The 15,346-nt window shown below is 41.4% G+C and overlaps 1 protein-coding gene across 1 annotated transcript; it reads left to right on the plus strand.

Annotated features, from left to right (window-relative positions):
* The first annotated feature begins 13,218 nt into the window (after positions 1 to 13,218).
* LOC121603905 (myoblast determination protein 1 homolog) lies at positions 13,219 to 15,064 on the plus strand. Its single transcript, XM_041933198.1, has 3 exons — positions 13,219 to 13,758; positions 14,354 to 14,426; positions 14,785 to 15,064. The coding sequence occupies exons 1-3, from the start codon at positions 13,219 to 13,221 to the stop codon at positions 14,976 to 14,978; spliced, it is 807 nt and encodes a 268-aa protein (XP_041789132.1). The 3' UTR covers positions 14,979 to 15,064.
* Positions 15,065 to 15,346: the final 282 nt, after the last annotated feature.

Raw genomic sequence — 15,346 nt, forward strand, 5'->3', positions numbered from 1 at the left:
AGCGTTGAGGGTCGACTTTGTTGAGCTGCTGTTGGACTGAGATCCTGTTTGCCTGCTTGTCTTCTGCTGAAAACTGTAAATCCGACTTCCTCCGGATGAATTTCCCCCTGACAACCGAAAACAACAAAACTGGAAGAAATGTGATTTAAACTGGCCGATAGCGAGGACGCTGCCTGAGCTGACCGCCGATGGCAACTCGAGGTGAGCCATGAACAACACTCATTCTATGCTTTTTCTGCACTCTAGTGAAAAGAAGAAAAATAATTCAGCTTTAGAGAGGTTTGCATGTTATGAGTCATTTATAATAAAGAGAAACACGAGTCAGCTGTGAAAGCCGTAACATTAGAGGGTTAAACAAGCCCGAGCACACAGCTGCAGGAGAAAGCATGAATATTTTCTGTTTTTAGAAGAAATCTGATGAAATGCTGTGATTGAAATGTGATTTATACTTACAATAATAGCACACGTTAATCATTTAAGACCTTTTAAGGACCTGCAGACATCCTGTCCATTTTATTGATATTGATTAGAAAGAGACTTTACCATCAGCTGTGTGTGATCTAATGAGGAAAATAAAGTTAAAACACAAAGAAACTCCAATCTGTTTGCTTTCATGCTTTAGTTTTAGGTACTGCGTGTTTATCCGACTCTTCTTCTCTGTTAAACTTCTATCAGCACTGAAACATGAACTCTTTATCCGGACTTTACTGCTTGGTGTCTCGACAGATGTGAGAGAGCAACTTTGGGGACCATATGAAAACACTGCAGTTGCTCCTTTAATTTCAGAAACTTGGGGTCCAGTATCAAACAACTACTAAACCAGATGTGCGAGGATGGATGTTCAGAGGAAGTGAGCCCAGTAAACCTGCTCCTCCTCTCGTACCGGCGTTTCACAGCCTGCCCAGACTCCAGACTGGCTGGCTGATTACATGCTGCGGCACGTCGGCAGGCGGGAAAACGATGCCGAGCCGTGAACCCACCAAATCCATGGATTTTCAGCAGACACGTAAGCCGGGCCACCACATTTATATCCGATGAGCTGCCAACACCAGACGAGGAGCTCACAAGGAGCTCAGATGGTGAAGTGATGTCAGGAGCAGTGCTGAGCTGTCTGGCAGTTCAGATTAAAGACTGAAATGTAGGTCACATGACCGACTGGGAACTCAGATGACTTAGGCTGTCGGTGAGCTTCCTCAGATGTGCTTATTGAATGGTTGGATATCCTCCTCCCACACCTGACATCATGTTAGGGGAGTCTGCATCCAGACGTTTTCTGTAATGGACAATCTGATAAAGATTGAATGAGAAGGGGCCAGTATATAGACTGCAGGGCTCATCGGAAAAGTGAGAACAGGTGTTCAGGTAGCGGGCGAGGTCAGGTGATGGAGAATCGCAGGAAAAGGGGGGGATGCCTGGATCTGAAATGACAGATGAGTTAGCGTATGGCAGTAAAACAAAGCAGCCATGAGAATGTGTGACTAAGAGTTGGCTGACACCTCTCCTGCAAGCCTGCACTGAGGGCAGAGAAGGGCACAAAGTGATCTGATTGGGCCGTCTGCTGCCCAAAACTCTGACTGATGTCACCAAACCTGTAACTGCTGAGGGCCAAACTGGCCTCTGCAGCAGCAGAGGAAGCCGGCTGGTGCTCGTGGGTTCAGAGTCGGGAAGGTTCGCCGCTGCTGCCCGGATTTCAGGCTGAAGTCATGTTCTGTTTTTATTCTCTGTAACATACAATCGTTTAACTGTGGACACGTTAATGAAAGAGAAACACCATCTGATCTCCAGTTAAACTCCAATTATCAATGAAAACAACCCTCTGAGGAAAGATGTAGACCTCACAAAGAGCTCAACGCTGCTTTTAACACTGACAGAAAACATAAGTGCACCTGGATTTACTGCAGAGTCTCACCTGATCAGCCAGAAAACACTTCAAACCCACACTCTCGCTTTCTGACTCCCCGACTTGAGTGTGCTGCTAAGGAGGACTTGATAGGGTGTTGTTGTGTTATGGGTGGAGGTCTGGGGGGTTGTTAGGGGTCATCTGGCCCTGGTAATCCTGCTGCGACAGCTGCACCCCCACAGCTCCAAACCCCAACCCCCCCACAAGTTAAGAGCTGCATTTTTGTATTAATTCTGTCGGCCAACAGTGTGGCAGCACGGACATGCCTCCAAAAACAGAGTGAGATTTGATCAAAGCACAACTCAAAGTGCTTTTACATGAGACAGAAAAAAGACGGAAGACGAGGTGTAAAAGAAACAATATAAAGACAAGAAAGTATAAAACACAATTAGAGTTTAATTCCAATTTGATTCAATGCAAAGTGGGACAAAAACAAATGTTTTAAGTCTCAAATTAAATTTTTTTCCAGAAGCTGCTTCACGTTTTCTAAAAATGTAAATTATTAATCATTTGACGGTAAAGAGCTGAACTCATGTGGCCTTAAAGGGAGGTGTGGACAGTTACTTCTTCACTGACTGATAAGAGTATAAAAAGCAATAGTAATAAACAGAAGACTCACGTTGACCTCAACATTTGGCACCTGCCAACAAATGAACGGGCGGATGCCAAAGACTCCCAGAGTGGAAAATATCACCATTTCAGTGACGTACAGGCGTAGCAGACTTTGTCATACTGGACTTTCAGTCACACCATTAACGTGAAACAGTCAAAGCCTGATCAGGTTTAGGCAACAACACCACTTGATCAGGTTTGGGAAAACATCAGGTATTAAAACAAGTGCATTATTTTTATGTATATGATGTAATGTAAGTACAGTATGTGACTAAAACCGGGACATGAACACCCGCCTCCTGTTCCTAGCTGTCCATCCAACCCACCTCCTCCTTTCTTGCTCTTTACACCACGTCACCTGACTTTCTCCTTTGCTCCCGTCATATTCACTACAGCCACTAGAGGTCGCCACCACCTCAATAGATGTAAATATGGATCGTAACAACCTGCTATCAAATACGGCCTATATGGCTGTTTTTCTGGTGAGGACGAGCTCGTCAAAGCCCAGAACTTCTCTACAGCTCAATACCGAGCTGACCAGCTGAGTCGCAGCCAGAGAGAAATGCATTGTGGGTAAAGATTCATGGTGAAATCAGTGGAAAGTGACCGTCAGCTTAAAAAACTCAGAGCAGCTGCAGGAACACACACATTTAAACACATGCATTGGTTTTTCAGTGCAAGTGAAACACGAGTGTGGGACAGGAGATGGAGACTGAATGAAGAGAGCTGCCATGAACTGGTTTTTCATCAGGTGTACATTGACTTCCATTCATTTCTTTCCTATACGATCATCCATGTTTTAATTTTAATGCTATTTAAGATTGAATTCTATAACATGCATGCTATGTAGTTTTAGGCTGTCAGATGTGCTTTTCCTACTGTTCCAGGCGGCCATTGGTTTCCATTAATTTTCTTATGGTATAAAAATCAGACTCATGTACATATTTTAGTCGTTTGAATTACATGATCGCTAAATGCAACTCTGACAAAACTACATCACTCAAGCAAGATTCAAGTTGCTGCCATTGGATTTTTCTACTGGAAGGAAGTGAATGGAAACCAATGGCTGCCCGGTACAGTAGAAAGAAAACATCTGAAAACTGCATCGCATGTTATAGATTTTTATTTTAAAACAGATTCAAGTTAATTAATCAGCCTCTAATTCTAGTTTTTTATATTTAGCAACAATAAAGAACTGAAATCATTCACATAAGTATTCAGCACCTTTTCTTTGGTACTCCAAATGGAGCTCATATGTTTCCTGTTTGTTTGATTATCTTGGAGATTTCTCTCTTTCTTGATCCACCTGTGACAAATTCACCTGATTGGGCGTGTTTTAGACAGACACGGACCTGTGTAGGTATATAAAGTCCTGCAGTTTACGGCACTCACGTCAAAAAGAAAGTTTAATCTATTTTTTTAAGCAAATATTCTCTGTCCAAGTTCTTTCTCAACTCTTTTCTCTGCAAACTGAAGTTTTTGGGTTGTTGGACAAAATGAGCAATTTGAAGATGTCTTGTTGGGAAAATTTCAACAAGTCAAGCTGACAAGTCATTTTTCTTGATGTTCATCAAACTTTTACCAGAAGAAACCTATTTAAAAACCGACAGATTTTGACTTTGACTTGCTGGACGAGGATTTGCTTCCTGTTCGGGTCAGAAGTTCATAAAACATGTCAGCGCTGTCGCCGCTTCAATCACAGCCCCTTTTGTCAGTGTGTCTTTGAACCGGAGGGCGGCGTCGCTCTGATTTACATCCACGAGGAGGAGGAGGAGGAGGAGGAGGAGTGAAAAAACATCCCGACATCAGAGGCAGTTGACGACCGGGCCAGACCCCGGCCGTCAGGTGACGTCCTGGGACAGAGAGAGAGGGAGCGCCGGACATTTGTCTCCTACAGGAAGTGACCTGATGGCTTTGTCCCAGCAGGAGCAGATAGAGAGAGCAGGTTGAATTGATTTAACCTTTGACCCCTGAGACAGAGGTGGACCTGATCTGTTCTCAAGACCAAACCACAGGAGGAGCGTGGGGGTGGAGGCAGTGACGGTGCTGCTTTGTGAAACTGTAAATCAGTGTTTCATAATGTTTATGATCTGCAGCAGTGCGAGAAGTGTTCAGATCTGTTCACACTTCACTGTGAAAATACTCTGTTACAAGTACAAGTTAAGTGAAAGTACAGAAATATCAGCAACACCATGTGTTGAAGTATCAAAAGAATCACTTAGATCATTATTTTATCTAAAATTGACTTCTGCAACCTGCATGTTGTGTAGTTTTAGACTTTCAGACGTATTTTTCCTACTGTTCCAGGCAGCCATTGGTTTCCATTCATTTCTCAAACAGACTGCAACTAAATATATTGATAATATAAAAATAATTTGTTATGCAGATTGGCCTCATTCAGTGTCATATTATCATATAATTCAGGTTATTGGATTTTTATTATTGGTGCTTTTAACATGGAAGTATGTTAAGAGCTACGAGAGCTAATTTTGAAAATATATACTGTTTGGTAGTTTGATCTTTTAAACTGCATCATCTGACCATGCAGCAGCTGTCAGATACACTCAGTGGAGTGAAAAATACATATTTCCCTCTGAAATGTGCAGAAAATTAAATACTTAAAGTGCAAAACGAAATACAAGAATGCATGCAGAGAGGACCGTCCGTCGTCATTTTCAAAATCAACACAGATTGATCAGTAACCAAGTGAAGAAACACATTTCAGTGGTTTTCTCTCAGCCGCAGTAATTCATGAGTCCGACTGTGTTTCATAACTGAGGGAAAAACCGAGAGAATTTCAGGAACAATGACTCAAAAGTCCGTTTGAGGAATCTTCTTCTTCTTCTTCTTCTTCTTCTTTTCAGAGCAGCGAGGAGTCACACATCAGTCATCAAAGCTTGAGTTCAGCTGCAGCTGCAGCTGCTGCATGCGTCGCACTGAAAATGTCGTTTATAACACAGCTACACTAACTGTGTCACTGTTACAGTGAAGTTACGCTTATAAATGCAATATTCCTTCACCGTTACACAGTGGAGGTGTTACTGTGTTTTCAGGAAGACCTCATGAACAACTCGCTGATTTCTGACAGAATCAACAGAAGCTGTGACACATATACTGATCTTTACATATGCTGAAATACAACTGATACGACTAATTTGCATTTACAGATCTGTTCTGTATAACGTGGTACGAAGGTGATTTTGTTCCCAGCTGAACGTATTCTCAGGGACCAGGGCCAGACGGCAGGGACGCCACCATCAGGTCAGATTTTAAAATTTATCCAAACACTTGCACGACTAATGACATTCCCATCAGCCCCAGCTGTAGTCTGTCTTTAGTGCTAATTAGCAAATGTTAGCCACTGTAGAGGCTCAGAGAGCTGCTAGCACGGCTGTAAAGATGAAACGTGCTGTTTATGTTCTCACTTGCATCGGCCAGTACGTTTTGTATTAAATGTTATGAATCTTATTTTGTTGGACTAAACTTTTGATCACCATAACGAGGAAACGATGATATTGAACATGTCTGCACAATGTTCCCAAAAAGTATTGTTTTAAAACAACAAAGAACAAGGCAAAGTCTGTTGTGATCACTTGAACCACTTGAACAAATACACTGAATGTATTATATATGTACAGTACACAGTGTGTGTGTGTGTGTGTGTGTGTGTGTGTGTGTGTGTGTGTGTTTGTCCCAGCAGGCTGCTCAGATCCCATTAGAGCAGTTAGTCACGGCCATCACAGAGTGTCCAGAGGTCAACCACCTCGCCGCGCAACAGGAAGCAGTAATTCACAGTCGGCCAGTGGCAGCGTGTCCACAGAGAAGCTGTACACCTGTCAGACTCCACCTCCACCTCCACCTCCCCTCTCACACTACTACGACACACAGCAGCTGCCTGATGGAGCTGTAATCAGTCCTTTACCTACATGTTTGAATCAGTATTGACATATTTGAATCAATTTTGAGTTAATTTCTTGTACTTTAGGCCAGATTTTGTGTCCTCGTGCATCTTCCTACCCATCATCATCACACTTTAAGGTAGACGAGGTCCTCGCGTGTCACTGCAGCTGAGAAATGAGCTGCTCATTATGTGCCATCACGATTTATTCACCACTCCTGTTGAGTACTGATATCCTATCGATACGCCTCAGCCAAGCAAATAACATCTTCAGTATTTTGGCTTTTGAAAAACCTCCTCTGCTTTCTCTTGTGTTTGCTTTTTATTGCACAAACAGGTGGATGGAAACCTGCTTTCAGAGAGCGGAGACACACGATGGATCGTATGAAGGATCTTACAAGCAGCCGACACTTTGGAGTCTCTGCGTTCATAAATCTGGACTCTGGTTCACGCACAGAAAGTGACTGAAATAGAGGAAAATCAAAAAGGAGATTTTCCGACACAATCCTGTCGCAGTGGGGACTCTGAAAGCATCGTGAGGCCTTCAGGGAGCTCAGTGTTGTGTCTCCACTGCATTGATATTAACAGGAGCAGAAGAGGAAGGCTGAAGAGGGAGCCGAGAATCGAGAGGACTGCAACAACTCATTAGCCAGACGACGTCAATTTGCTTTGTTAACAGGGGTCGTAAAACCGAGGAGGGGGGTACAGTGTGTGAGTGTGTTTGGGCAGTCCCTCTGAGCTCCGATCCATCTGGAATCCACATCCAGGTCCAGAAGGCTGTCCCCCTGTCCTGTTCTGCGTGTCCCGACATCAGATAGAATTGAGGCTTCATGGTTTCCTCGTTTGAGCTTTGATGATGACGTCGACGACAGCTGACGGGACGAAGATTCACTGTTTGTTCGAAAAGACAAACAACAGCAGCACTTGACAAAGAGAGAGTTCAGCAAAACACCCGAGCCGATTGTCTGCTGAGTGGATCAGGAGCAGATTGACCTAATCAATGATTCATTCTAGTCAATTATCAATTAAAAATACTGAACAGTTAAAAAAAGACATGGCTGCTTTTGTTGTTTTTTCTGCTCCGTTTTTTGGGGCTGCTTTTACCAGTTTAGTAAGAAGGTTTACATTAATTGAGAAAACGGTCACAATTATACACTGAATAAGTCGAAAGCAGCATTTTAAAAAAATAAAATTACAGCTGATGATGTTGTTCTTGGTGCCAATAAAATCTTCGCATGAGGCATTAAAAACCAGTTTATGACACACAAACCATGAACACAAATCTAATCCAGACGGCAGAAGATGCTGAACAACACGCACACATTCCCTAACGGCCTAATAAAAATATCCTCGCCTGGTACCCGACGCTATAAACTGATCTGGCATCAGTCCCTGGTGGGACATTGAGGGTCCTTATGAAACGTGAGACGTTCGCTGTGACACTGAGAAGACGGAAACAGGATTAAGAGCTTCAGCCAAACTCGGGCGGTGTAGCGCAGCTAAACTGTGTTGATGCTGCAGAATGACAGACTTTATTTCTACCATTTGAGAAAGTCAGTGAAAAACAAGGATGGAAATGCTTCTGTTGTTCTGTTGTGATTGGAGGTGAACAGTGATGTTTTCCCCATCATTGGCTTGTAGTTACACAAGATTAATGGAAATTAACGCCAAATGATTTATCACCTAATATATTCATAGCAGTTTGTTAACAAGTGAAACCAGAAATCATAATCAATTGTGTTGATAGGAGTTTTTAACTTTATTGTCAGGTCATTTTTTCTGTAGGCTAACTCTTTTGGCAAAATGGAAAAATATTATAACTGTTAGAAATTCACAATATCTCAGTATTTGTTTATCCCGGGAGCTGCCTGAATGGTTTTGGCCACTCAGCTGCTCATATACGCTCAATGTGATATATGAACATGGCGTTAACTCCGCTAATGTTAAGTTAGCATTTGCCCCATTAGCTGATGTTGGATCACTGGCAGCTCAACTGAAGCTAATTTTACATTATCTTTGTGTCCTGTTAGTTGATATCGACATAGTGGTAGCACACCGCAGGCTAATGTTTTGTTATCTTTCTGCCATGTTAGCTGATATTAAATCATCAGTAGCGTAACTCAAGCTAATGCTACATTAGCTTTGCTTCCTGTTAACTGACATTGGATTGGTTGTAGCATACCGCAGCCTTATCTTATGCTATCTTTGTGCCATGCTGGTTGTTATTTCATAATCAGTAGCATAACTCAAGCTAATGCTACGCTAGCTTTGTGTCCTGTTAATTTATATTGGATTGGTTGTAGCGTACTTTAGGCTACTGTTATGTGAGCTTTCAGCCATGTTAGCTGATGTTGGATCACTATCTCAGGCTACAGTATGTTAGCTTTGTGTCCTGTTAACTGATATTGGATTGGTGGTATCTTATTCCTGCTAATATTACATTAACTTGTGTGTTGCTATATTATCTTGTTTAACAGTAGACTTAGCTCCAGTCGAATAACGTTAGCTACTTTGTCTGTTCATTACACAATAGTAAGTCAAAAACAGGAATAAATCTAATGTAAACTAATCTGAGTTTGCTTTTATGTACCTGATATATAATTTTGTGGATATACAAGCTTCACTAAGTGGTTCAGATTTGCTGTGTGAGGGTTTACTGCATCAACGAGCATACAGAAGCGCAGACAAAATCTCACTTATATTCATCCTCTTTCCAGAGATTTATTACCACTGTCACCATAATCTTATATTGTTTTGATGTTGTGACATTTGTGTTTCCAATGAAACAGTTTCTAAGTCCAATGTTGACTTCAAGTTAACTGGCACAATCGAACCTCCCACACATGCAATATGAAAAGAAGCTCTGATGCAAGCTGGTGTAGGAGGCGAAGGAGTACTGTTTCCAGGCATCACACTCAGAGATATATGATTAGCATTTTGAGGAATCAGGGCAGGGTGTTGGCCGCTATTTAACAATAAGACTGAAAAGCAGAGAGTTTCTCACAAATCAGCAAAAAAAAAACCTCCAAAACACAAGCAGAGAATCACAAGATCAGAGAGACTGACTCACAATTTCTGTCTGACAGTGTCACAACATCAAACAGCAACAAACACCCGGACATATTGAGTTTTGGTAGTTATTGTATTGTATTATTAATCTACTGTATACAGTGAATATACAAAACTGCAAATACATAGAGAATATATACAATATGAAAATGTAATAATCAATAAACTGGCATAAAATGGGTTTCTCCCTCCTAAAGAAGAAAACAGCAGCTATGTAAACAATCAGATTTGCATTAAAGAAAAGCAAATGAAAAAATGAATAAAAGCCTGAAATGAAGCTAGAATTGGCTTTAGTGTTCATATCCTTGCGTGTGTGTGTGTGTGTGTGTGTGTGTGTAGTCAATGTGAATGTGCTTTGATATAAATCTGTATATATGAAATTATAAGGCAGTATAAGTAGATCAAACTTGTATTTTTATGTAGTATAAAGATGATATTACACGGTCCGACAGCTGCCAAGCATTCAAAATATCTTAGCTTCAACCTGTTGTTGTGGCTGGACCAGGATTGGTCTCTTGGCCCATATCTGGCCTCTCATTGGCTGCTTGCTCAGATATCTTTACCACACTGAGTCCAAAGCCTTCGGGCATTGTTCCAGCTGCAGAGTCTGGTCCGGCGCCGGCCCTTATAGCTGCCTCTGAGGTTTAATATCTCACTGTAATGCAGGATTAGTACTGAGAATGAGGCTGTGATCACACTGATGGAGGTAACAAAAAGCTGCTCTCAACCTTTTAAACTGACACTTCAGTTAAGCTAAATTAAATGAAAAGTCTGTTTTTAGTCTGTTCCATATTTCTCATGAAGTAGTGAAAAGACCAAATAATATGTTATGTGTAAATCCAAAGCCTCATATATCTTCTTCCTCATCTTCTTCCTCTGTGCCATACAGCTCTATTAAAAACACATCAATTAATTAATCAATGAGATAAACAGTAAACTTAATGATCTGCACATATTCATAAATATTTAAATAAATTCAAAAATAAATGTATCTCAATATTATTTTCTGAATTGAACACATAATGTTACGATTTTTTTTTTTTTTGTATTTTGTTGTATCGTTTCATGTTGCAGAAAAGATGAATTTGGAACAATTATGACACAATTTCCACATAGTTTCCACCCAGATATGTTAACACCTGGCAGGCATTTCATGCTTTCAAACTTTAAGTTTGGGACCTAATTCTTATTCCACAAAATATTTATTTGTTTGTTAATTTTGTATGTGAACATGGGCGTATAGAACATTTTAAAGGAGCTGGAAAGCTTTAAAATTAAGCCAAGACAGCGTTTGATCCAGCTGCTATCAGGTTCATGTCCTCCTGGTTTATAAGAACGCGTTCTAAGGAGAGAAGTGGCCGTGAGAGTCGGGGGGGATCTTCCAGAATGACACTAGCCCCAGTTTAAAGGGCACTTGTCTTGGATTTCACGAGCTGCTAAATTTAACGTACTGCCTTCCCATTAAGCTGCGAAGAGTCTGTGATGTGAGCTGTTCTGTCTCACACCACCACTTTATATCCCTGAGGCCGCGAAAAATCTCACCGTGACAAGACAACAAACACATAAATGAACACAGTTACAGGACAATAAAAACACAAATTAACACAAAGACATAGAAATATCCAACCAAAGGAAGCGTTCAGCCTGAAATGAGAATCTGAATGTTGTGAGATACATAAATTAACCACTGGTTTATTTTCAAGCTGATAAAACTCTTTTGCTGTCCCACAAAAAAAAACAAAACAAAACACAAATTCTAAAACAATTTCAAATTATTGTCTTTTTTAACAATACTACAACTTTTGACTTTCATCTAACAATAAATTAACCATCACACCTGTTCAGGTAACTTTTTTTTAGTTTTTAGGGTTAATGTCAGAATAAATGAGCCGAAAGTGAATTTAAGTTATTTTGGTTAAAGTTTCAGTCACATAATGAACTGTTTAAAAAAAAAAGAAGCTTTGCTGGTTGACCTCACACATATCCCAATTTTTCATATGTATGTTCATCCAAATATGCCATTCCCCCCCCAAAACCAGACTCTGTAAAAGACACTTAGTACACTTTATATATATACTATATTAATAATGAAAATATTCATACAATATTATAAACTCTATCCAGAATATCTGGTGAATTAGTGTTACATCACTGTGACTTCAGCCGGGTTTTGAAGGCACAAAGACAAAAACAGACGACGGCTTCAAACAAATCAAGATTATTTAACCTGATTGGACAAATTGTCTTAAACTATTGTGCAGTGACTCACACACACACACACACACACACACACACGGAGGGGGAGGGGCCTCATCCTGTTCAGATCAGAGACCTGACAACTGTGTGACACTTTGACCTCCTCAGCAGGACATCAGACTGAAGCTTCACTTGACCCCTCTGTCATATTACATCTGAGCTGCTGTGATGCTGCTGCTGCTGCGTCCACATTTACTGCTGAGTCATGCAAAACATTAAGATTAAACGCTTCAGTCTTACACATTATATTTAAACATTGTTCAAGAAACTTTGATGGTTTTATTAGTTGTAATTAAAGACACTAAAATACCAGAAAAATCAGACTTTGTCATTTTAAAACTGTTGTAAACAGTCAAATATCTGCACAAACTGACGAATTAATCATATTAATGGCAAATATGTTTTTGTTTGTGGTCACATGAACAAGATGAATACAGATTTATTTATATTATTATGACAATTACAATAATGAGCATTAATTAATTCTGCTAATGAACAAGTGGATGACAAACTTCAGTGCTGCTCCTCCAGCAGAGAGATGATCTGATGCTGCAGCAAACAGAAGTTCACCGTCTAACAAGCTGCTTCACTTAGAAACTAAATCTTTAATAAACATATTCAGACGTAAATGATCCCTGACACACGAAATATTTTCCCAAAGTGCGACTGAGGTTTACCTGCAGTTGTGTGCACAGTTATCAGATCATGTGGGTACGAACTGTCTAAACGTTCATCTTAAAGAGTTCTTTCATGTTGTCGAACGATCATTTTTAACATTTGATTTACAGAATAAAGCAACTGTCGAGTGACGGGAAAATAAACTGTCAAAAAACACCTAAAACAACTCAAAGAGTCGTTTCAGCTTAAATTCAAGTTTGATTTTTCCTGAAAGAGGTGAAAACAGATCATGGTGCTTTAGTGGAGAAAGTTTCTTCTTTCCCTAAAAGAAGCTTTGACTTCCTAATTCAGGATTTTATCGTTTGATTTCAGAAAACAGAGAAACAGATGAAGCCTCGGTATCAGTGAATGTTTGACCTCATATATGTGTGCCGGATCATTTCTCTGCAGAGCCTTTGAGCTCTGATAGAGACACGGAGCTGATTGTCTATGATTGTTAATATGAACTCTGCTTTTATTGCTTCCTTTTAGTAGCAGAGTTTCACCTCAGTGACACCCACCCCCCCCTCCACACACACACACACACACACACACCCCTCAGAGCATTGGTCACTTCAGCCACAGCCCCGCCCACACATGGACTCCTTTATAAAGACCAAACCAAAGCAACAGAGCTGAAGTTACACAGACTGTCCCTTTAAAAACGCCTCAGGTCAGCTGACTCTGACAGGAGACTTTTCCTTTTCATTCTTCCTCCTTTGTTTCATACTGCTTTTGCTTTGCGGAGGCGTTTCTTCCTCAGTCAGAGGAACTCTTCATCTTCCTCCTCTTCATCCTCTCGTTGCTCTCGGGGAACTTTGGGCAGATGGATCTGTCTGACCTTCCCTTCCCTCTCTACTCTGCTGATGACCTCTACGACGACCCCAGCTTCAGCACCGGCGACATGAACTTTTTTGACGACCTGGACTCCCGGCTGATGCACGCTGGCCTGCTGAAGTCAGAGGACCACCTTCATCACCATCACCACGTGCCGGTCGCAGAGGAGGAGGACGAGCATGTGAGGGCTCCGGGGGCCCCCCACCAGGCGGGGCACTGCCTGCTGTGGGCCTGCAAGGCCTGCAAGAGGAAAACAACCCACGCAGACCGCAGGAAAGCGGCAACGATGCGGGAAAGACGACGGCTCAGCAAAGTCAACGACGCCTTCGAGACCCTGAAGCGCTGCACGGCGTCCAACCCCAACCAGCGGCTGCCCAAGGTGGAGATCCTGCGCAACGCCATCAGCTACATCGAGTCCCTGCAGGCGCTGCTGAGGACGGTCCGGGACGACGGCTTCTACCCGCCGCTGGAACACTACAGCGGGGACTCGGACGCCTCCAGCCCCCGATCCAACTGCTCTGATGGCGTGGTGAGTTCAAGAACAGCTGAACACTTCATGTGCTGCTGCAGGAAATGTTTGGAATGTGTTTTGGATATTTATTTTTGGCCTCAGTTCTTCGATACATCTTCAGTGGAGGGAAGCTTTATAATCAACTGTAAAGTCACATTTTAGGCCAAACCATCGAAATTTGATCTATACTCAAGATTAATTTGCTGTGTTTGTGACAGTTATAAAGGCATTTTGTTCTTTATTTGGAAAGAATTTGGAAATCTCATGTCAAATAGTTTGTCCTTGTTGTTTTTATCCGTTGCTCAGGGAAGTTTTGCTGAAAAAAAACCACTTGTGTAGTTTTTAAAAAGTCACAGATTGTTAACTGGCATGTTGATCCTTTTCACCTTTGATCAGTTAATAACATGCAAAAAACTGAATGAACAGTAGCGATGGAATTAACCTCTGCAGCACAAATAGGGTTTAATTGATTAAAATGGCTCATTAAATTTGCTGTTTTTAAACATAAATCACTCATCAGCTACATTTGATCAGCTGTGTGTATTGTTCCTCTCTTATTGATCACTGACGTTTTGTTCGTTGGCTGAAATCGTCTTGATTGATCTGTTCCCAGATGGATTTCATCTCCCCGTGTTCGACCACAAGTGAAAACAGTGATGGTTCCTGCAGCAGCCAGACAGCAGACGGTCAGTTTCACACAGCCGCGCCTTTCGTCAATATAACAGATCTGTCTGTTAATATGAAGACGCTGTAATTTAACCTTCTTCTTTAATAAGTCCAGCTTGAGTTGTTAAGTTTTCTCCTAAAATATGTCTGTTTCTCCTTTAATATAACCACTTAATGACTTAGCTCCTGTTTGACTTGGCCTGTTTCTCCTGTGATATGACCTTAAATATGATCATTTACTGTTAATATGATCCCTGCCTCCATCAGTATGACTTTGACTATGACCTGGTTGTCCTTTAATACGAGCAGCTCCTCCTCATAGGACTTATTTCTAATAAAAAACCATAAAAACTAACATTTCTTGTTTCTTTGTTCCAGATTTCAGCAGCAGTAAACGGTCGCTCATTTCCAGTTTGGACTGTTTGTCCAGCATCGTGGAGCGGATCAGCACAGATCCAGCTGCGGCCCCCCCGGGCGACAGCGTGGTACCCCGGGGCCCCGGATCGCCTCAGAACAGCCCTGCGGGTTCCAGTCCCTCAGCCGAACCCAGCAGCATCTACGAGCCGCTCTGAACCCAACGGACTCGTAAAGACTTTTTCTTGTTGGAGTTTGAGTCCAGCTTGTTCAGACTGCTGCTGGAAACACAGGATGTTTCCTCACCTGCAGATAACTGAGGACCATGTACATCTGTAAATAAGAGCTGTTTGTCCATAGTACACACACACACACACACTCAGACACACTCATACATTGTGTCATGTGTTTCTACATTTTATTTATGAGTGAATGACATTTTAATAAAGAAATATTTATATGACTGGCTTTCATCTGCTCTAATATTTCATTAATATTATTATTATACATTTCATTAATACAGCTTCTATTGAAAGTCTATATAAAATTAAAGGCTTATTTCTCCTGAAAAAAAAAGGCATATAGA

The sequence above is a fragment of the Chelmon rostratus genome, chromosome 1 (genome assembly GCF_017976325.1).
Source record: "Chelmon rostratus isolate fCheRos1 chromosome 1, fCheRos1.pri, whole genome shotgun sequence".
Lineage (NCBI taxonomy): Eukaryota > Metazoa > Chordata > Actinopteri > Chaetodontiformes > Chaetodontidae > Chelmon > Chelmon rostratus.